This window comes from Tenrec ecaudatus, chromosome 17 (genome assembly GCF_050624435.1).
Source record: "Tenrec ecaudatus isolate mTenEca1 chromosome 17, mTenEca1.hap1, whole genome shotgun sequence".
In the NCBI taxonomy this organism is placed as follows: Eukaryota; Metazoa; Chordata; class Mammalia; order Afrosoricida; family Tenrecidae; genus Tenrec; species Tenrec ecaudatus.
The window spans coordinates 21,694,999-21,717,594 of record NC_134546.1 but is presented as its reverse complement, the minus strand read 5'-3'; the positions used below and the strand labels follow the sequence as shown (position 1 = coordinate 21,717,594).

Here is a 22,596-nt window from a genome sequence, read left to right as displayed (position 1 = left end):
TTGGGTTTTGTTCCTCTTTCAAATGGAACCTTTGCTTGACAGTAGGTCCATGAAAGAGACTTAGAGATGTTAGTCTGTCTTCACTTCAGTAGCAAAGCGTAGAGTAGTCCTAGACTACTCTGCATGGGAACCATCCAGTGTTGAGTCTACACTAAAGGGGGGAGGTCATGGTCCCATTGTTCTCAGATTAGAACATGGTCCATTCAAGTTAAAGCAACGGAATGAAGCTCAAGAGCCAAGATCCAAGGGGGTCAACATAGTTAGGAGATCGTGATTGTCCAACTGATAGTAATATGACCGAACCACTGAATTATAGGATATGTGGATTATATTCCAATAAAACTTAGAAACAACATCACCATGAACAAAAATATTTCGGAGATCAAAACATGGATCCAAGTCAAAATGTTTTCAGAATGCTGAGATGTTATTTGCCTGGTTTAGTGCTGACACACTGAGGGTCAGTAGCAACGGTGGATGAAATGGCAGGTTCCTCAGCCAGAGTAGAGGCAGTGACAGCAAACTGGCCCAGCAGCCCCTGCAGTTTCCACTGCCACACATGCACCATGAAAAAACCCCACACAACACGCGTGGCTTTGATGAAGCAGTAGTTGCTTCAGAGTATAGTTTTGAGCCTTAGGAGACCCGCGTTTTGTTAGCATACCTCCTGAAAGAATTATTTTTAATTATATATCTTCTGGGACATTAAAAAATTTACACCTGAACGTCTGCTATGTGATAAATGTTACATGTCAAAGAAAAACGTGTACACTCTTCTTATTAAGTGCCTCCAATGAACTACAAAAACATTTGTATCGGCCATTACCCATTCAAAAAAAATGAACAAAACCCACGAACTCCGCCTTGAAACCCTATTGCCACTCTATTTCCTCCACAGAATTTTATGCTTGAAAAGTGTTAGTATCATTTCATGATTCTCTACAATAAAAGCACGGATACTCAATTTTTATTTCCTGTGACCCCCAAGAAGGTTCCCTGGTGACGCAGTGGGTTAAGCAACGGGCTGCTACCTGATTGGAAACCCCCAGCCACTCGGTGGGAGGAAGATGGACTGTCTGCTTTGGTGAAGGTGCACAGACAGCCTCGGGAGCCCTGTGCCGAGTTCTACCTTGTCTGATAGTGTTGCCCTCAGTTGGCGTCCACTTGATGGTAGTGGTGGGTGACCTAAGTTTTTTTAAATTAGCACTTTGGATGGACTAACCGTGGCTATTAGCATGCAATTGATCACTAAGCACCATACAAGTAATTGTTAACCCCAAAGGTCAGGTATTACTGGATTGCTATTTCTTACGATGAGAGAGGAGTGGGATTTACGGGGTTTCCTAGGCAATGGCACTTTGAATGGCCCATTTGTGTGAGGCTCCTGGGGTTTCTACTTAAAAACAAAAACTCACTGCCATTGAGCTGATTCGGACTCTTAAAAGCCCGATAGAACAGAGTAGAACTGTCCCTGTGGGTTCTTGAGACTGGACTCCGTTATGGGCGTAATAAGCCTCATCTTTCTCCTGCAGCGTGGCTGGGAGTGTTGAACTGCTGACCTTGGGGTTAGCACCGCCACCAGAGCTCCATAGCCCAGAGAAAGGTTTCCTACGAGATGAGTGGCAGGCCCTTCTCTTCCAAAGTGGGAGCAGGAAAGGTAGGAAAAGAAAACTGGGTGCAGCCTGTCTTTAGGAAATCCGATTTTAGAAAAACAGCAGAGGAAGCTGAAGATTTGGACACTGGTTTCCTGAAAACACCCTCTGCTGCCACGTCCCTTGGAAAGTTCCTGTGACCCTCGGGGGTGGCTAGCTGCCCTCCAGATCTCCCACGGATTGGAAGTGGTAGGAGCAGTGAGCATGGTTAATTACTTTGTTCTCCAGTATAAGGTGCCAGGAAGGATCCTGAAGGCTCCCCGAAGGATCCTGAAGTTTCCGTGTACACATCCTAGGGAGGCCATTTGAAAAGCAACAAGCATCGTTATTTAGTATTGAGAGGATCTCTCAGGCTGGGTCTTTAAGATCCATCGAAGAGGATACCTTCAATCTGGGGAGAGAAAATCCTTAACACATACAACACGGACACCCCCCAAAAGATTTGTGCTGGTCCTTGCCCACATGGGTCAGTGTTTACCAAACTTGGGAAGTTGGGGAACTCCCTACCTTTGTTGTCCCTGCCATGTTCACACACAGGCCACATTTTGAGCATGCTCACTTGGCTGGAAGTTGGTCTTTGCTTTCAAATGGAACTCCACTGCTACAGACACGGAAAAATCCTATTCCTTCTCACTGCCAAGGGGCTGACCCATTACTTACCCCCCCCACACACACACACCCACTGCCATCAAATCAATTCTGACTCACAGCAGACCCTGGAAGACAGTACAGAACTGCCCATTGGGTTTCCAAGGCTGCAGTCTTTACCGAAGCAGACTGCCGTATCTTTCTTCCTCAGAGTGGCTGGCAGGTTAGAACCCCCACTCTTTAGGGGAGCAGTCAAGTTCTTGAGCATTTTGCCATTCCAAAGAGTAAACATCATCATCATCATCATCATCATCATCATCATCATCATCATCATGTGTCTTCCCAAGGAAAACATAACAGGATCTGCTGCCCTTACCTGAACACTCACCTGCATTGTTTCCTGGTTGCCAAAGTCCAAGGACTGGGAGCCCAATCCAGGGCCCTCTGACATGGGGTCTAAGACGATGTCTGGATTTACTTCTTAAGGCCCCTGTCTATCCTTGACTTCTAGACTGAGCATTCCAAGAGCCAGACCCAGAATCCCAGGAGAATCAAGCTCGATCAGAAGACAAAGCCTAGGTCTGGCCAATCTTCAAGGATCTCTAGCCCCAGATTTCACTGGTCTTCCTCCAGGTCAATGGTGCTCAGGGTCATTGGCCGAAGAAAGGATATACTAGGAGGGTAATCACTGACCCAAACACACATTTATAATCCAGACCGCGTCAATATCACCTCCCAGGGACAAGGACGTGATCACCAGCTTGGCTAAACGCTGCCTAACCGTACGGGTCATTATCACCTCTGCTGGAAAGTAGTACTTAATAAACTAATAATAAGTACTAACAGATTAATAACCACTTTTCTGATTCTGTCTACCAAGCTCCCACCTCAACAGATCTTACCCCTGAGTTCTTATTTGCCAGAGGAGTCAATGCTGGGGCGTTTATTTGGACAAACTCTCTCATGTTCCCAGGTTTTAAAGTAACATATCCATCGGGAAGCTTATTGATGCTGAGTCGCTTAGAGTCAGTAATTCTGCTGGAATTTTGTTCCCAGGGAACAATCAAACCTGTGTGGAGATTTATAAAAATTCCATTCACAGCAGCATTGTTTCTAAGAGTAACGTAGGCCACAAGCTGGGCGTCAGTGATAAAAACCAATGGTTCATAACAAAATCCCATGGTACGAGGAAAATCAAATGACAAAAATACAGATAGGGGTGAAAAGGAGAAAGGGGTTCTATGCGACACATATAGTGTTACCTGAATCTTATTTTTTATTAAACTAAGTGCAAAGAAGAATATAGCAGCAAATATACCAAAATATTCTGATGCTAAGATTATGGGCAGTTTCTACTGCTATTTTTATACTGTGTTTACCTAAATTTCTCTGAGGAATGGATATGCTTTAAAATGAGAACACAAACACACACGCTCACTCAACAGCCTACTCTTTTTTTTTTAATAGTCTACTCTTGAGAGTCTCTGCTAAGGAAATAGGATAACTTACAGATAAATCTCTCGCTATAAAACTTTAATGATTACTGCAAGAAGAACAAACATCTATAACATGAAAACTCCAACAAATGGAGAAAAGCAAAACAAACGATGGCTGACCTTTGTGATCTAACATTGCGCCGCTATTGAAAAAGGGGCTTTGGTGCAATGTGTGATGCCATGGCTGCCTTGTAGACCACAGCTGTATGTGACCTTGGCTACATCGAAATAAAAATGCGTGGGACAAGAACGCACAACGGCTACAATGGGAACGTCGTCGTCTGTACGTGATGAACTCACGGAAAAGGGAACAAAATGCTGGAAAGATAAACTACCACTTCTCCAGTGGGCACGGATTACTTTTCTAATGTGGGGAGTTAGGGCATAACGATAATAAAACACAAGCTAGACTGTTTCAATGGAAGTACCAAGAAACTTTTCCCAAAAAATGGAAAAGAACACTCACCTACAATGATAATACTAATTCAAAACAACCACAAGTAACACCCCGTGGTCTGCCTGTAGGCTGTGTGTGTGTACACGCGGAAGTGAAGAAGTGCATGGGAACCTTGGTAGGTACCACCTCTGTTCACGGGCATCAGTGACTGGCCTCCTGGACTAAGGACCACTCACTCACTGTGGACTCCTCTACAGGCCTGTGTCTGAAGAAGATATCTAGGACTTGGGGCAGACCTAAGAAGTAAAGCTTGTTAAAGCAGACGGTCGGTATACAAGAAAGACTCTCAAGGAGATGGACTGACACAATGGCCGTAACCATGGGTGAAGATGGTGCAGGCCTGGGCAGTGTTTGGGTCTGTGGCTCTGAGCCAGAACTGACTTGATGGCACCTAACAACAAGAAGGATCCTTTCAAATCCAGGGCAGGCAAGGTTGTTAGGCTCTCTGACGGGAAGGCAGAAGGTGAGCTCAAAGGTATACTATGAATTCAATCTGGGAACTGTGCTAAGTCGAGTTAGGGAAAGGCCTGGCTGAGCTGTGTGGACATCCTCCTTGTTCAGACCGATTCTACTTCGTGTGCAAAATCCAGAATCTTCCTTCACATTGGCTCCCAAAAAACACTCCTATGAGGTAGTTGATACCACTCGGCACAAAAGGTCTTGTGCCTCTGCAATTCAGTTTACCTGACATGAGCTTCAGACAGGGCCAGGCATGTGAGTCTAATGGGCCAGGGGGGTGGGGGTGGTCAGTCATGAGTCCCAGAGCTTCCCTTCAGGTCTAAGCTTTAAGCTTGACAATAGCTAGAAGAAGGTTCGGGCAAGTTTTTGTTTTTTCCAAGATGGCTCTGTGCCAGCAGAGGCGGATTTGGATGGCTGATGAAGAACCCCCGTCGGGGGAGGCTCAGGGCAAGGGAAGAGTAGGTGGTGGGGGGTGGAGGGGGGAGAGGCAGGCAGAGGCTGCTAGTCTGGGAAGGAATACAGACCGGGCCACACTGAGCCTCATCTGAATGAGCGCCTGCCTTCCTATCCTGAGGATTATTTCAGGCCTCCAGCCTGAAAGAGCATTTCAGGACATTCTCCAGACACCCAGGAATAGCTCTTGGCTCCAGTCACAAGACTCGACACTCAAACTCATCTCTCTCTCTCTGCCTAGTGGTACGCGTCTCCTCTCTGTGCAGTCGGGGCGACGGAGTGGACTTACAGAAAGTGCTGATCCGGGAACTGCCAAGGTAGAGGGGAATTGTTCAGGCAGGAAAAGGAGGGCCCAAGCCATCATGGTTCCCCACTCATTGAGAAACTTCCTTGGAGGACACTGTGCCTGGGATTGTAAGGTCCAAGAGCTGCCGGAGACACAGTCCCGGGCTCTGGGCGGCAAGGCACACATGATGGCTTTGAGAGGTGTCGGGTCTAACACAGGCCCTTTGAGCGAAGGCTGGGTTGTATGGATCTAGTGTGCAACACGCTGGCTGGGGAAGTGAAGAAAGCTTGTTCTATCCTTGGCTGACGTACAGACTCACGGCTGTGACAAGGAGCGTGGGATGTGTATGTGTTGGGGGCTGGGGACCCCGTTGGGAATAATCCCAGCCCTCTGGGGGGCCCTAACCCAGGGGCATCACAAAACCATGAACCTGGTGTTTGTGTCAAGGCCCTGGGCATAGGAAGGAAGATGCCCGGTCCCTCTGATAAAGTAGTCTGGGTCTGAACTCAGAAAGAGGCAGCACAGTTCCAAGGCTGTTTAAAGAAATGGGTTCCTTGTTCCTCTGAAGCGCACCACCCTGCCTGCCTGCTTGAAGTCACCTTCTAGTGACCGTTACCAAGGAGGGTGTGGGGTGGAGGAGGAAGGGACAGGGGACAGTCCACCTGCTGCCACCATTCCTGTAACTTCCATGCCCACTCTTGCAATGCCTCTTGCCAAGAGCTGTGGAAGGTCAGCTTGATTTCTCTCCAGACAGACAACGGGGGCTTCTAAAGGCGGCTGGTGAGCGGGGCGAGGTGGGGGCGGGGGGACTTGGGTGCAGCCACTGTGTAGGTCTCCAAAACTCATGAGCGCTGGTTGGGGATAGCGCCCCGGGGCCACCAGCGAGCCAAGTGAAGCAAGGGGGTTCTGCCCACGGTTAGACACAGGCCATTGAGAAGTTATGCCCACAGTGGCCTTCTGAGCGAGCGCTTCTGGGAGCAGGAGGCAGGGTCATGGAACAGGCGCCTTCCTGTGACCTACCTCTCGGCAGGGACAGGAGGGAAGAGGGAAGGAGCCCCTAATTACAACACCTCTTCTCTGATAGAGGCGCTACTGTGGCCTGTGAGGGCCTGGGGAAGGGGAGAGGGAGGAGCTGGCTAGGGCTGGGCTTCTCAGAGAGGAGAGACAGACAGAGGCCCTGTCCAGTGAGAGGCAAGTTCAAGGCCAGGAGTCCTTTAATCCACTCCTTTCCAAGGCAACTGTTCTCCAACTGCAGGAAGCCAGTGGGTAGGCCTGGGCAACAAAAGGTCAGCCCACCACTGTCCCTGCTCTCTGCAAGACCAAGGGCCACCAGTCGCTTGCTCCTGCTTTGAGAACCAAACAGGAAGATGCTGTGGGGCTCTTCATCATGCAGACCAAGGGGAAAGGACAAGGGACAGGGCTGGCCGCTCGGGGGATGAAGAAAGTGCTCCTTCAGCCTCCTAAGCCTCCTTGAGAAGGAGTGCTCAGAGCTCGCCAGCCTGGAGGACGGCTGTCAGGTGTTGGGAGTGCAGACCAAGAATACGGGGCGGAAGAAATCTCAGGGGCCGCTGTTCACAGACATGTGCCATGATCTGAGGGGAACAGAAAGAAGCTGGGGAAGGGTACCAGAGCCCTGGTGGGCGAAGGACTAGCCCACAAACTGAAAGGTAGGTGGTTTGATCCCAGCACGGGAGGAAGATGGGGCTGTCTGCTGCTTCGGACAAGACTTCCTGTCTCGGAAATCCTCTGGAGCCGGTCTCTGTCCCATAGGGTCTCTTTGAATTGGCATCGTCTCAAAGGCAGTGAGTTTAGAGAAGGATAAAGCTGTCCTGTATGGGTCCAGAGACTATAAAAAGAGGCCATTAATTCTGTCGTTGCTAGTTTATTGTGAATTGGGGAAAGATTTACAGAGCAGATGAGTTTTCCATTCGACGATTCATACGCTTTTTGCTTTAGCTCGCTGACTGCAATCCCTGGGACCTTTTCTAAATCTCCCTTCCTTAACACCACACCCAGGAGTTTTCCTAGACCTAGGCTTCAGCAAGGACCATCAGGCTGTGGGATAACGGCTGAGTGTGCCATGCTGGGAGATGTTCAGAAGCAAGGTCAGAATCCCAGGATCCTCTGGGGCGTGGCAGCACACGTGCCTACAGACCCAGGACCTGCGCTCACACAGAGCCCAGGCCAGTTTGCACAGAGCCACAGAGGGAAAGCAGGCAGAACAGCACACCACAATGCCACCTTCTTCAAATCTCTGCTGTCGGCAAAGGGACAGGCGCCCGAGGCAGCGGCTGACTTGGAAAGGAGGACAGCATGGGGCAGTTGACATTCCTGGCCTCACTGGCCAAAGAACCTGAGTCCCCCAGACACAGTGTGAAGAGGGAGCCCCAGCCATCAAGATGCCCCCAAGACCCTCTGGCTCACTGACAAGCTGCCTCCCACAGCCACCACGAAGCTCACAGGCTTTCTAGTAAAGGATCACTCCCTGACCCCCACCCCGATCCTGGGGGGTAGGTGTGGTCATTCATGCCAAAGGAACGGAGATTTCACTGACTGAATGTATTCTCTAAACCAGCAGTTCTCAACCTGTGGGTTGCGACCCCTTTGGGGATCGAACGACCCTTTCACTGGGGTCACCTGAGACCATGGGAAAACACATCAATATCTCACAATCTATAATTACACATTGTTTTTGTGATTCATCACTATGCTTTAATTATGTTCAATTTGTAACAATGAAAATATATCCTGCATATCAGATATTTACATGACGATTCTTAACAGTAGCAAAATGACAGCGATGAAGTAGCAACGAAAATAAGTTTATGGTTGGGGGGGTCACCACCACATGAGGAACTGGATGAAAGGGTCACGGTATCAGGAAGATTGAGAACTGCTGTCTTAGACATGCACCCGAGGAGGAGGCCCTTTACAGCATCTGAGACAGAAGTGGACCTGGCAAGCTGTGGAGTCAGGCGGTTCAAATTTACAGAAACGGCCAGTCACAGAGCGCCTGCTCTCGTGGGGGCAATGAGCACACTTTGGCCTGCTAACGGCAAAGGTCTGGAGTTTGAAACCACCAGTCATTCCACGGGAGAAAGAGGAGGCTTCCCATGGAAGCCATGGAGATTCACACCCATTGAGATTTCCAGTCTCTGAAACCCATGAAGGCAGTTCTCTGTTCTACAGGGTTGCTATGAATTGGAATCAAGTCGATGGCAGCGACTTTAGTGTGGTTGGAGCTCTTGGGCATCTGGGGTGGGGTGAGAGGTGGGTGAGGGGTGACGACTGATGGGTACAGCAATTAGATCATGCCCTCCCCTCCAAGATGTCAGCAGGTATAGGTAAGCCAGGCTGAGGAGCCCTAAAGCTCAGTGCAGTAACAGTTGAAAATACAAAATGACACAGGTGTTGAGAGGAGAAAGGGCATTTCATTCTTGATGGGTCCCGAACATGGGGGGTGCTTGACAAAGCCCAAGATGCCTATTTATTTTATGACCTTGTTTCAAGGTCAATCGCAAGCCTGAGATTCTCTTTCATTTGCCAAGTCAGGAATGGATGTCTCCTTCCCATGTTCAGTTCTTTGGAAAAGTAGGTCTCAGTAAAAGCCACATGCTATTATTATCCTCCGGAGGAGTGCCAAGAACAGAGCTAGCAAGCCCCCCCGCCCATCCCACCCCAGCTCTGAGGCAGAGCCCGAGCACACAGGTCAGGTGGTTGGCCACCCATTGCCAGCTCCAGCCAATCCCAGCAGCTCTGGTGGGACTCTGTTGAATCGCCCTTTGAGTGGGCCCACCAGGCCCCCAACTGTCAGACCTCCATGGACGGGCATCAACAGGGGGCACCAAGGTGTCTCTCTCGAGGTGTGACCAGACTCCATGAGAGAGGGAGGTGGCCTCTCAAAGGCTTCCTGCTTGTTCAAGGCCCCAGGCTGACCTCCTTCTTCCAAGCCTTCTCCAATTCCATCCGTCAGATGTCATCACTGCCATCCCATCCCTGGGCGGATGGTGGCTTTAGTGTCGCTCTACCTGACTGCATTGGGTTACAGTTGTTTAGGTCATGCCCCTTTCCCACAGTAGCCCTGGGCCCACCCTGCAGCCCCCAGCAACGTGCTGTGCACGCCGTAAGTAAGCACCCAACCGATGTCCTTTGCTCTGCACCAAGCAGCCAAGAGGCCTTCCTGGGACCATCACCAAACAACTGTCCTTTGAAGTTCCAAAGAAGCTATTTTGGAACTCTTTGGATGGTAACCCCAGCCCCCGCCCCAGGGAGCAGATTTCCCAAGGAACTGGTGAGATTCATAAAGGACCACAGGTCAACACAAGGGACAATTTAAAGGTCCCCTCCTCAGGCAGCACAGAGCCATCTCAGAAGCCCCCAGGTGGTGGTGTTCTTGCCATTCAGCCCCAGGGCAGTCGTTTTGACCCAGGGCTGTGGTCCCTCTGCCCCCGGACCCTGTCTTACCCCTCAGACCCAGGCAGCAGGCTGGACTGAAAGACGGGAGAAGTCAAGAAAACGGTCCTGCAGGCCTGTTATCCTGGAGCATGTTTGAAAGGGGAACATAAAAGGCTGGCGGAAGGCAGGCTGTTGACTGCATCTGGAAAGGTTCTGCAATGGAAAGCTGAGACCCAGAACTGAAAGAAAGCCTCACCTGAAACTACAGAGAGGTGCTGTCTGACTCGGTGGCTTGTAAACCAGTATCCAAAACACCCCAGCCAGAGGGCCAGGAACCATCTACACCTCCCACCAGGCTGTGGGGCCCTCCGTTGTCTGCCTCAGACCCACTCTGGGGCCGAAGGCATAAATCCAACCCAGGAAAGAGGGCCTCTTTTACCCAGACAGCCCTTTTGAGCTAACTGAATGAATACTCAGGTCCAACCAGCAAAAGCGACCCAGTTATACCGACACAAAGCAAAGGAACCTTACTGAGCTTCCCAAGTAGCAGAAGCTCCCACGCCCTGCCCTGTGCCTTCATCTCTGCCCTCTTTGACAACCCCCACCACCACCCCTACCACCTTGGCCTCCAGCACACTTTACCACACTCAGTAGGCTTCCAACCTGTTTCTTTTGCTAAAAAGCAAATGTCCCTGAACCTATTCTAAGGAAAGCTGAGTAGCCAGAGTAGCCTCAAGTTACAGAACACCCCCCCCCCTCACCCCCACCATATACCCTAGGACCACGTGTTGGGAGTTGAGGAGACTGGAGTCTTCGACTCGTTCTTCATGGGTGCAGTGAGGCAAGAATTCCCACTGGATCATGAGCTCACCCTTGCCAGATGCTTGGCACACAGTGGGCATTCGACAGATAACTATCGAGAGGACCCAGCCTGTCCCCATTAATCAACACAGAAGCCAGCCTCCCTACAAGGGTTCCCTGATGAAGCTCCGCCCTTTCCCAGACTTCACAGCCACCTGGGGACTCTCCTAGCCAAACCACTCACCAGCCAGCGCACCAGGGAAGGGGTGCATATGTGGCCCTAGGGCCCAGTGGCAGGGCAGGAAAGTAGCATGCAAAGGCCCGGAGAACACTGGAATAAAGCCTCCCCCCTCCCATCCCCCCACCAGGTGCTACTGCATTCCTACATGGCTGTGTCTTTGGGTCAGTAGCATTCTGGACTCGCCAGACAGGACAGTTTCTGAGCTGGAGCCCAGCAATGGCTCCCTACCATCCCATGAGAGTGGCCCTACTGGGAGCATAACACTTCAACTCTTACGTAGTTTGAACCTGAACTCTGACGTGCGATGGTCAACAGTTGGCCTGAAGAGGAAAGACAGTGTTTGGTACAGTCATTTCCCTAACAGACCATCCTTGCCCATAGACTGCCCCTCACAGCAACGTTTGTTCTGCCCAAGGTGTATGTAGTCGGAAAGGGAAGCTCTGGTCTAAGCTACCTGTGTAACTCATTTCCTCCCCCAGAACAGGAGGGGTGATTCACGGCAGCCATGGTGCCTCATTGATAAACAGCTAGCGTTTATGGAACACTAACTTGACTCCAGTAAGGGACTCTGAATGCCTTGTCTCATCTTGTTGACGCTTCACCACAAACCAAGGAGGGACAGACAGACCAGGGCTGCTCCCATTTTTTAGATGAGGAAACAGGCTTGCTAGCACTCACCGACTTTCCTGAGGTCACCAAGTCCTGACAACTGGCACAGGCTCCTGCTGCTTCCAGCCAGGGAGAGGGCAGAAGCCAGCGTCCTCTCAAGAACCAGCGGGGGTGGGGCAGTGTCTCTCAGGACTCAACTCACCTGGTAGGAAAGGCCATCCTTCCGCGGGCTGAGTCCAATCTCCTCCATGGATTGGGTGTTCATCATCACCTCAGTCATCTCGGATGATCTCAGATAGTCAGGGCTGCGGAGAAACCCAGACCAGAGTCAACACACACACACACACACACACACATCCCCACTCTTGGTGCGCGTGCTATTGCTAGAGCAGCGGCCCTGTCTGGAGACAGGATGAGAGATGTTCAAAACAGGACTCACAGAAAAACAAGCTCACACCCCCCAGGAAGCGCCTTATAAGCCCACAGCCCCAAGGTTTCAACTTCAACGGGTCTGAAAACCTCTCTGGCAAACCCCACTCCTCTCTTCTCAGCATCAGACCCAAAGCCAGTTGTGTTTCAAGAAGTACAGAGCAACTCTGGATTCTCTTTATAAAGGGCAGAACTCGAAGAAAAGAAGAGGAAGAGGAGGAGGAGGAGGAGGGAAAAAGAGGAGGAGGAAAAGGAGGAGAAGAAGAAAGTAGGTAGGTAGCTGAATTTACCTATCAAAATGTAAACCAGTCCACGCAGATCTCCCTTTACCCCTCCCGGATGAAGGATTAAAGAAAACAAATCCTCATGAAGTTTGTCCAAAGATAAACTTTGTTTGCTTGTTATATAATAATGACAATAGGTCAGCCTCAGGGGAACAAAGTCCAATCACCCTGCCCTACACGTCTCCGCATCTCTCTGGTGCTTTTCTTTGCAAAAAATCCCACTTAAAGCCCCAAGGGTCAGCGGCTCTGCAAGCTTCACATCTGCCGGTCCAACCCTGGCCGCTAGCCCCAGCCCCAGCAGCTGCAAGCTCCGGGCTTGGGAGACATGCCCTGGGTTAAAAGCTTTTAAGGACACCCGGCACACTGATGGCAGGGGAAATTTCCAGTGGGGCCAAGCTGGCCCACCAAGGGCTGACATGTGAAAGTGCTTTGTACTCTGCAAGCAGGGGACAAATGTTCCATTATCCTCCCACATCGGCACATAAGCCGCCCATGGACGCACACCGGGTCCTGTACAAACCGTGCCAAACAGTACACACTGAAGTTCACAGCCCTCTACACAGCACCCAATGTTTTCACCACCACACCTTACACACACACACACACACAGGCCAGGTTTTAAAGGGAAGACAATTAAGAAAGGGGGACCAGACTCCTTTTCATTCTACAGTTATTACATGGAGTAGAAACAGCACAGGATTTGGAAATGGGAGCCATGAGCTCTAGGCTCCGTCACTACTACCTGTGTGATCTTGAATGAGTCAGAGAGCCTCTCTGAGCTGCAGGTGGGTGATGTGTTACCAAGGCGAGGAGAATAGGGCCTGTCTCACAGTTATATGGAAAGGTTTACATTGGGCGGGGAGTGGTGGTGGTGGTGATGGTGATGTTACTAGCTAATTATTAGGTGTCAACCAACAACATAAAATAATCCTAACCCTTCATGCCTCAGAAGATAATAATATCAACTCTGATGGGCTCTCACATCTCCCGTAGCTACCTCGACAGATTTTTTTTTTTGCCTCGCACAGCACAGAGGTGGCAGAAAGGGGGTGTCCAGAGAGCAAGGGGCCCACAAGCTCAGGGGTGGGGGGGGGTGTGTTTTGAGAACTCAGTTCCCCCTTTAAACAGCACCGGGTTTGGATACAATGAAGGGGTGAATGGAAGGTGATGGGTATTAGGGAAAATTAGGGTCAAGATCCAGGACTTTGGAAGGAAGTTTCTCCTCCTGTCATGGGTAAGAAACAGCCAGCCTGCAGACTCCCAAAGCAAAGTGCAGGAGGAGTGGCCATTTCCATCGGATGTAGGGGCGCGCTCTTCTCCTCGTCTGGGGCCGTGGCGCGGGCCCCGAAAAGTTGAGGCGTGAAGCGCCCAACTTTCCTCTTTCTGGGCTGAGCAGACCTGCGCCTAGGCTACAACCTGCCGCGACCCCTCCCCACCCTCCCCACGACCCGCCGCGGCTCGGGGCTGGGTGGTCCACACCGTTACCTGGGAGCCTTGGGCGCCCGCTCCTCCCGCTCCCCCCACCCCCAGTCAGTCCTTCAAGTCGCCGGCGCTAGACCTCGCTCCAGGTCCAGAGAACGCTCACGATGCTCCGCTCCTGGGGTCCGATCCGCGGCCCCCGCGAGAGACGAACCCCAGCTGCACCCTCCCCCCCCGCCCCCCGCCCCCCCCCCCGCCGCCAGACCCGGGCTCCATCCAGCTGGGTGTCCGGATCGCCACTCCGCTCCAGCCCCCCGCAGAGCCGCTACGCTTGTTCGGGCTATCTATGCGTGCAGAACGCTAGCGGTGTTCAGGGTGCTCGCGTCCCCGCCCCGCCCCCTCCCACCGCCCGGAGCCCGGCGAACGGCGCCCGCGGCACCCGCTCCTGGGCCGGCGTCGAGCCTTGCGTGCCGCGAACAAAAAGAACCAGGGAGGGGAGGGGAGGGGAGGGGAGGGGATAGGAGGGGAGGGGCCGGGCCGGCCGGAGCCGGAGTCCGCCGCACAGGCAGCCCTCACGTAGGAGGGGGCTTCGGGCGCGACCTCCGCTTCTCCGGCCCCCTCCCGCCGCACCCAGACCACCCCCCTCCGGCCAGCGCCGGGCCCAGGGCTCCGAGTTCACTTCCTTTGTCTGGATGCTCTCCGCGCCCCCCACCGCGCCGCCTGGTCCACCTTGACCTGGACTCCGGAACCGGCACGGGCGACGGGAGAGCGCGGGGCGTCGGCGGCGCTCGCTGCGCGACCACCCGGCATCGGCACGAGCGGGTGCCCGCCGAGGGCACAGGATACTCACCAGTGGATGGGGAAATGCACAGACATGAAGTCTTGGGGGAGGCTGACCCACGCCCTTGCGAGTGAAAAGCGGTCACCGCGTCCCGAGCAAGGATGACTCGGGCGCAGGCAGACGCACGGCCGGGGCCGGGAGGGAGGCAGGCGGCCGGGCGCGGGCACGGGGCGTTCACCGGTCCGCCTTCCCGAGACAACCTCACGGCCAGCGGCGTCGGCAAAGCAGCCGGATAGCTTCTCTCTGCCCCCAGAGCTCCGGGCCCCACAAAGAGCCGCGGAAGCTGTATTTATAGGGGCGGAGGCGGGGCTTGGCACCAGGAAGCCCCGCCCTCCCGCGCCCACTCTTGGAATAACGTCACCAAAATCATGAATGGCTTCACCGCTCGCAGCCCGTGCGGGAGGCGGCTCGGGGGCGCGCTCGGCGCGGATCCCCGGAGCGCTGTGGTTTGCTGCAGCTCCTAGTGCGCCCCCCTCCCCGCGACTCTCACACACGCAGACACGCGCGGGTACACACGCAAGCACCCGCGCGCGCGCAGCCGAGCTGGAGTCCAATGTCAACGCCGCTTTCCGCTCACACACACATCCGCGTCCGCATCCGCACACCCCTTTCCCGCGCACGCCCCAGGGACCCTGGGGCCGAGGTGGTGGTGCTGAGGACCCCGCGAGCCGCTCCGGACGTGGCTGCTTCGCGGCTGACTGCGCCTGGGGACCGCGGCGTTCTGCGAGCCTGGCCGCCTGGCCTCAGCGCCCTCCTGCGTACCCCATACCCAGCCCACCCATCCAGACCCTCTTCAGCGTTCAGTCCCCGCACCCCCCCCCCTTAGTAGCTTGCGCTCGAACCACCGCCCCTGTCCCCTCAGGCATGCTGGATGGAAGCTAAAAGAACCGCTTAAAGTAATGACAAGGTGGGAGGCGACACGGAGCTGGGGGGACTACGCGGCCGCAGAAGGGGAGCTGGTCTGCAGCTCTCCGAGATCCACAGTGGGATCTTCTCTGGACGCACACATACACGCGGCAGGCTGCTGCGTGAGAGCGCGCAAGCACACCCCACCTGCCTGAGCTCCCAGGTGGGTGCCAAGGGGTCAGTCCATCAGTGAGAGAAGAAACAAAGAGCTGGTGATGCGTGCGAGCCCTTCCCGCAAGTCCAGCAGCAATTGCAGCTCTGAGGGAATCAGTCCAGGCGGTCAAACTGCGCAGCCCCAGAGGCTGAAAAGAGCCTCACTCCAGACCCTGCGCTGCCCCTCTGTGGCCGGAGCGCGCCGCTGCTTCAATTCCTCCTGTAAAATGTTCAGCGCACCCCGACGTGTGTGTGTGTGTGTGTGTGTGTGTGTATGGGTGGGGGTAGATGGGCCATCAAAAGAGAAACAAAATTAACTTGCTTTACAATCAGCTGGTTGTATTGAAGAAAGGCAGTTAGTGTATTGAATCAACGGATTCATGCATAAAAATGGAAACCGGTGAAAGGATGCCGAGATTAGTGGTGAGCATTAGCAACTCCGGTATCATAAGGAGGCCGAGCCTTAGCACGCGTTTTTTTCAGCCCACACCAACCCCAATGCAAACCTTCTAAAAGACTGTATAAGCATAATTTTTAAAATGTAAACTTTGCTATGTTTAATCATCCATATCCACAATCTGAATTATAATTCATAGTGCAGGGAGGGGCCTATGAAACGTAGCTCCAGGACAATTTCCCCACCCCCCTGCCCCTTTCAACCAGAAACCCACTGGGCTGCAGATCTGGACCTCCATTCTGTTGCCCGGATGGCGGTGTTGTGGCAGAGGGCCATGTCTTCATGGGCAGGAGCTAAGGGCAGGTGTTTTGGGTGTGGGGCCCCTATGAACAGTAGGGACTGTGTGCATAGGATGGAGAGCCTTCAGCATCATCAGCTAAGGATGACCTGTTGCCTTCCATGTGACTGAAGGGGAAGCCAAAGCTGGAAGGCCAGGTTTATAGGCTGGGATCTTAGGAGAACCTAGAGCTCTGCCCTGGGTGAGCAGGGTCTTTTCTCTCCAGACTGGCTTGGGCGGGCAGGGGGGGTGGAGTGGAGATGAATGACTATCTCAAGTTCTACATCCCAACAGCCTCACTTTACCCATTTGTGATTATTGCCTTGTGAAACTTACAAAACTCTTAGAAAGCTAACTTCCTACTGCTAACACACACACACACACACACACACACACACCACACACCACCCCCTACCTTAAGTGTCAGAATGTTCTCTTTTGGAGAAGTAAAGTTTCCACTAGCAGGTATCTGGTCTCTGGGGGGTGGGGGTGGGGGGTGGAAATCCCCTAGATTGGGGAACATTGGGGTCACAAACTGATATCGACTCTTTATTAGGAACCGTGGTGGTTCAGCAGTTGAAGTCTCACCTTCCATATGGGGGACCCAGGTTTGGTTTGTGGCCAGCGCACCTCAAATACCGACCCTGCTGGACTATCACTGGAGGCTCCTGTGTTGCTGTGATGCTGAACCAGTTTCAGTGGAGCGTCCAGACTAAGACGAACTAGAAAGAAAGGCAATCTAGGTGCATGAGGTCCTCAGGAGTGGAGAGGCTAGCCAGCCTCTGACAGGAGCCTTGGTGGGGTTTGTATTAATGACCTATTGCCCATTGTAACCTAGGAAGAAAGAGGAGGCTTTCTGTTCCTATAGAGTCACAGTCTCGAAAACCCACAGGGGCAGGTCTACCCTGTCGCTAGGAGTCAGAATCGATTCAAGGGCAGCGCATTGTGGTTATATTGTGATTTAACATAACCTCTGTGGGTAAGTTAGAGAAGAAAGTAAGCCTCCTGGGACTTTGGTGATTCATTCATTTGAAAAACAAAACAGAGAGACGAGACGGGCCACTAAACTTGGCTGCAAGGGCAGCAAGCAAAGTCTATGTGTGCCAGTTCTCAAACATCTTATTTTATATTTATATCATGTATGGCAGATTTTCCCAGAATTTTCACAACTTGCCACCCCCAGTTTATAGATATTCAAAGCGAGTCTGAAATAAATGAGGGGACTTGCCACAGATTATCCAGCTAGTGAGTGGTTGGAACTCGAGAACTTGGAGACACGCTCACTTTCCATTCTGCAGCAGAATGTTCCACTTTGCTACATGACATTGCTTTGGGTCGCTGCATTTTCTCCCTTCCTCCACAACAGTGGTTCTCAACCTTCCTCATGCTGTGACCCTTGAATACAGTTCCTCATGTGGTGGTGACCCCCCCCAACCATAAAATTATTTTTGTTGCTACTTCATAACTGTCATTTTGCTACTGTTATGAATCAGGTGACCCCTGTGAAAGGGTCGATTGACCACCCCAAAGGGGTTGTGACCCACAGGTTGAGAATCGCTACTCTAGAGTCTGTCACCAGGCACTCTGGTTATTGCTTATCAATGGTCTGTGAGACAGGTTGCACCTCCACTGCCTCTGAATAAATGAACAAAGAGACATATAAGCAAATGCATTACCTAGAGCCCCAGAACCTTAGAGCCAAAAGAGACTTTCCGAACCACTTAGTCCAGTCTCCTCATTTTACAGGTGAAAAGACACTTAGGAGATTAAGTGGCATCTCCAAGGTCACCAGTGGTACAGATAGAACTTGACTACAGGCCTTCCATCCTTGGTCAAAAGCTCTTTCCACTGCAACATCACCCTTACAACTACGTTTGCCAAGAAGTCAGCAACAAAGGTCAAGCACAAGACCTAACTCTACAAGCAGTCTCAGTCTATGGCCAACTTTTATTGAGCAGCTACTATATGCAGCACAGTGAAGTTAACACCCATTCAGAGCCACCTGTACCCACTTCTCTTACCTTTGCCTCCCCAGAAATTAAGGGGCCGAGTTACAATTCTGCTTGGATAAAAATCTCAGAATCTAACGGTGTAAACAGAATTGCTTAACTTTCCAAAATTAGATAAATCCAATTCTTTCAACTCCTCCTTGCTCTCTCACTTAATATATATATATATTCTATTCTATTATATATACTTGATATTCTGTGACAGTGAGCCACAGTCACTAATCTGCCGTGGTATAAGGGCTGTGCATCTAATTATTCATCCAACCAAAAAATCAAACGCAGTGCCATCAAGTCAGTTCTTACTCATCGCGACCCTATGGACCGGGTAGAATTTCCCTTGTCAGTTCCCAAGACTGTAACCCTTTATGGAAGTAGAAACCCTTCTCCGTCTCCCTCCCTTGGCATAGCTTAGCCTCAAGGTGCTCACCTTCTCAGCTAGCAGCCCAAGACTTTTGTTTTTTTTTTCTTAAAGTCTCTATCTAAATTTATTTGGCAATGCATTCTCACTTTAGTTCCCCTTTGGCTTGCAAAAAAAAGAAATCTAAGTATTGCGTGCAATTTGCCAGTGCTGTGGTGAATGCTACACTTTGGCTAACTATTTACAAAACAAAACAAAAGACCAGTTGCCCTTGAGTTGCATCTGACTGCTAGCAACTGTCCCCCCATAAGTGCAGGGTCAGACTGTGATCCATCCTTTCAGAAGCACAACACCAGACCTTTCTTCCGAGGTACCTTTGGGTCCGTATGGTGGTGGAGGACTGCCTCCCTCGTGAGCTACCAGGGACTCTAATAACATTGTGATTTGACCTTGGGAAAGAAAGAACAACAGCAAGGGAAAGGGCATATTTGTTGAGGTTCACTCTTAGCTGTTTCCACATTTATTCCTCACAATAGCCCTAAGACATCTTTGTTACCAACGAAGAAATAGAGGCGCTGAGAAGTTAAATTGGTCACAGCCACCACAAGCACATAGTTTTTAAATGGTGAAACCAAGCTTTGATTCTGGGCCTTCTTGATTCCAAAGGCAGTGTTTTCCCCCACAATACTTCACGGACCATAACCTCTATGGGTTTGTTTGTGTCTTTGTCTTAATAGCTAAACTGCAAACTGTATGGGAAAGTGTTGGTTCCAGTTGTACGGACCAGGAATCCTGGTACCCAGCCAATAAGTAAGGACAGTCAGAAGAAACAAGATTCCCACCCTGAGAATCCAGGAGCTTCTGAAAAGATATTAGTCAAAGATTTGAGGGGGTTGGGGTTGGGGGGGTGTTCAAAAAAGTGAGTGGGAGAAGGGGAGTTTCTAAGCCAATTTTTTGGGTAAAACTCGTTTGAGTACTTAAGAAATTTGAAAGGCAAGAATGTGTGTGGGTTGAAGTGAGGATGAAATGAGATAATGTTTTGAAAACACTTGGTAACTTGGAAAGCACTGAGCACACACGGGGCTTGTTTTTAAGGTGCTCGGGGGAGGGAGGGGGGTTTAGTTGCACTGTCTGCGGTTCTTGATTCATTTCAGCTATATTGTTGCTGTCCTAGAAATGGCGACTCGTGGCGGCCTGTGCACGGGGGGTGGGAGGGGGGTGCCAGACCCTGCCTGGCCTTCGCCAGCCCTGTGATTTTATAGGCTTGACCAGTGTTGGGTTGTTGGGCACTTGTTCTGCCGTGGCCATGGCGGGGAGGCAGGCTCACACTCTCAGGACACCTTCTGTCACTGCGATGTTAAGTGTCAAGATGTCTGTGGTGGTTAACTGCCATCACACCACCAGATGAAATGCTGGCTGGTCCCGGGACTGGTTGTGGTTGGCCCACTGAGATCCATATGGTTTTCGTCGGCTGACTTTTAGAAGTGTACCATCAAGTTTTCCTCCTCGCCCCTTAGTCTGTAAGCTCTGCCGACCCCTGTTCAGCATCACAGGGACATGACCACCTCCCCTGACTGATGACAGACAGAGCAGGAGGGGCACTGACTGCGAATGAAACCCAGATCTCCCGCAGGGTAGGCACGGATCCCACAGCTAAACCATCCCTGGCCCCACCTTCCGACCACAGCCTGCCTTGTTTGCCCCATCGAGTTCCTTTGAGTGAAGCTTCTCTGCTTGAGGCTGATGCCCAGCAAGCAGCAAAGCTCCACCTGGTGAGCACTGTGGGGTGGGGGGTTACCGAGTGTCTCCCCTACACCCTAGGAGTTCCCCCAGTCTTGTGAGCCTCCCAGTGAGTGTCCAACTTGGCGCTTGATGGGTGGTGGCTGAGTCCACCCTGCCTGTGTGAGTCTGCCTTCTCCCTCCACCCTCCCCAGCCACTTTGCACAAACTCTCAGGAAACAACACAAACTCCAGCCAAAGCCTGAACAAGATTACACCTGTGTCTCGGCGCACTTTCCTGGTAGTCTCAGGCAGTGTGCTTGACCTCTCAGGGCCTCGGATCCCTAAGCAAGAGAAACAGGCAGTCCGTGTCTCATGCTAGCTCCCAAGACACTAAGGAGGTGGAGAGACACTGCTTCCGGGAACATGTGAGCAGCAAATTGCTTTGCCTCCGTAGTACTGGCGCTCTGCAGACAGCCCTGCCTGTGCCGTCTCAGGAGGGGCCTCTGTCCCCGTTCCATCCCAAACCCTGGGGTTGGAACTCTTACCTTTCTAAAGATCAAAGTGATTTTCACCTTGGTTTTTGCTTCATTTCTATCCTTTGGACCAAAGGGATTTTTCTGAACAAGAAAACGCTATGGATTATTTAAGATCCAGGGCTTAAAAGAATACACTCAAACTGCAGCCAGTTCCAAGCACTCGTGTCCAATTAAGGACATGCACACATTCCTGCCCTGCCTCTAGCTCCCGCGTGTGTTCTCTCGTTCCACGTCGACACAGGAATGCTCTCTAACAGCCAGAAAAGCAGGTTACTATCACGGGGACGCACATCATAGAACAGAGTGCTCCTGGGCCGGCCCTGGGCTCCAGCAGGCTGATACCTTCCCTGAATTAAACCAAGAGCACAGACGGCAGAACTCCCTTCATGTCCCTCTCTCCCCTCCCGGGTCCCGGTCTCTGTCCAGAGCTCTGTCCTGGAGCCATTCCACAGTATCTATGGGATTGCGAGAAAGAGGGAAACACTTACAGTTTCTTGTGAAGAAAGGCGCTTTCGGTTTTACTTTCAAGTGCACACAGGATGCCTGTCCACTTCCTCCAGGGCCAGCTGCTGCAACCCTGCTGATTTCACACTCACTGTGAGTTATGCACCAGGGAGCAGCTCCCTCTGACTGCCCCTGCCAGCTCCTTAACCTGTAACCGGAGCTAACATCCAGCTCACTGGAGTCCAGGGTGTAGTTCACACCCACATGATGCTGTCTTGAGATCTGATAGCGGAAGCCACCTTATACCTCGCTGCTCTTCAGTAACAATTCTACCGGCAGGCAGTTAACACCTACTATATGCCAGGCGGTAGAGTGGGTTATGTATTGGGCTGCTAACCACAAGGTCAGCAGTTTAAATCCACCCTCCTCTCCTGGGCAGCAAGATGAGGTTGTCTGCTCCTTTAAAGACCTCTGGCTTCAGAAACCCTAGGGAACAGTTCTACTCTATCCTGCGGGGTGGGTTGCCATGAGTCAGAATCAATCTGATGGCGGCTGTGTGTTTGGTTGTGGGATGATGGGTCAGGGCTGCTTACTGTTGGAATTGGCCTGAGGGTGGTGGGTTTGGGCTTTTAGGTTTGGCTACTTTTTCATGCGTCAAATGGCCCCAAGGAATCACTTAGGAGAACGTCAGTCCTCTGCGTTTTCATCAGTGTTCACAGCACCATCCCACAGGCACAGGTGCTGGAAGCGAGGTCAGTGTGCTTGCCAGGCCGTCGCAGCTCTAAGGTGGATCCCCTAGCTCAGAGCATCAGGGGTTCCCCCAGCTCATCATCTGGCCCAGGAAAAAGACCGAGCCTGCTGTGGGAGGGCAGAGGTCAGGGCCGTCCTCCGGCCTTCTTGCTTTCTTCCAGATCTGCCGGCACTGAGTTCCTCTTATAAAGAAACCAGGACTGCCTCTGGTGCTTGGCATGGAGTCGGCCATTGGAGACACTGAGGCTGGAGACCCCACCTCCCTTGAGTATATTAGGTAATAGCTGTCGTAGAGACCTGTGCCTGTGGGGGGGGGGCGGGGTGTTGGTGGAGTGGGGGATGATGTCTTGAGAAAGGAGGGGCAGGGAGAAGAGCACCAACCACCGGAACACACGTTCTGGTGGGATAGTGGGCAAGGTGAGCCCTTCCAAGCCTCCAGCCGCTCCTTGGTAGAGAGAGAGAGATTTCTGCTCATGTGAGGAGTGAGTCTTCGGAAGCTCTCGGGGGCAGTTCTACCCTGCCCTACAGGGTCACTGTGAGTCAGCATTGACTCGAAGGCAGTGAATTTGGGCTT

The 22,596-nt window shown here is 51.9% G+C and overlaps 1 protein-coding gene across 2 annotated transcripts in view; it reads right to left on the bottom strand.

Moving 5' to 3' along the window:
- The window catches only part of LBH (LBH regulator of Wnt signaling pathway), a 32,314-nt gene extending 10,905 nt beyond the window's left edge, over positions 1-21,409 (bottom strand). The window contains exons 1-2 of one of the 2 annotated variants that reach the window (XM_075535351.1): positions 21,317-21,409; positions 11,640-11,742 (exon numbers count right to left, since the gene is read on the bottom strand). In XM_075535351.1, coding sequence (XP_075391466.1) covers positions 11,640-11,717 — 78 coding nt within the window. In that variant the 5' untranslated portion in view covers positions 11,718-11,742; positions 21,317-21,409. Of the gene's footprint in view, positions 1-11,639; positions 11,743-14,419; positions 14,688-21,316 lie in introns of those variants that run through there. The other variant, XM_075535352.1, reaches the window with a different exon arrangement.
- Positions 21,410-22,596: the final 1,187 nt, after the last annotated feature.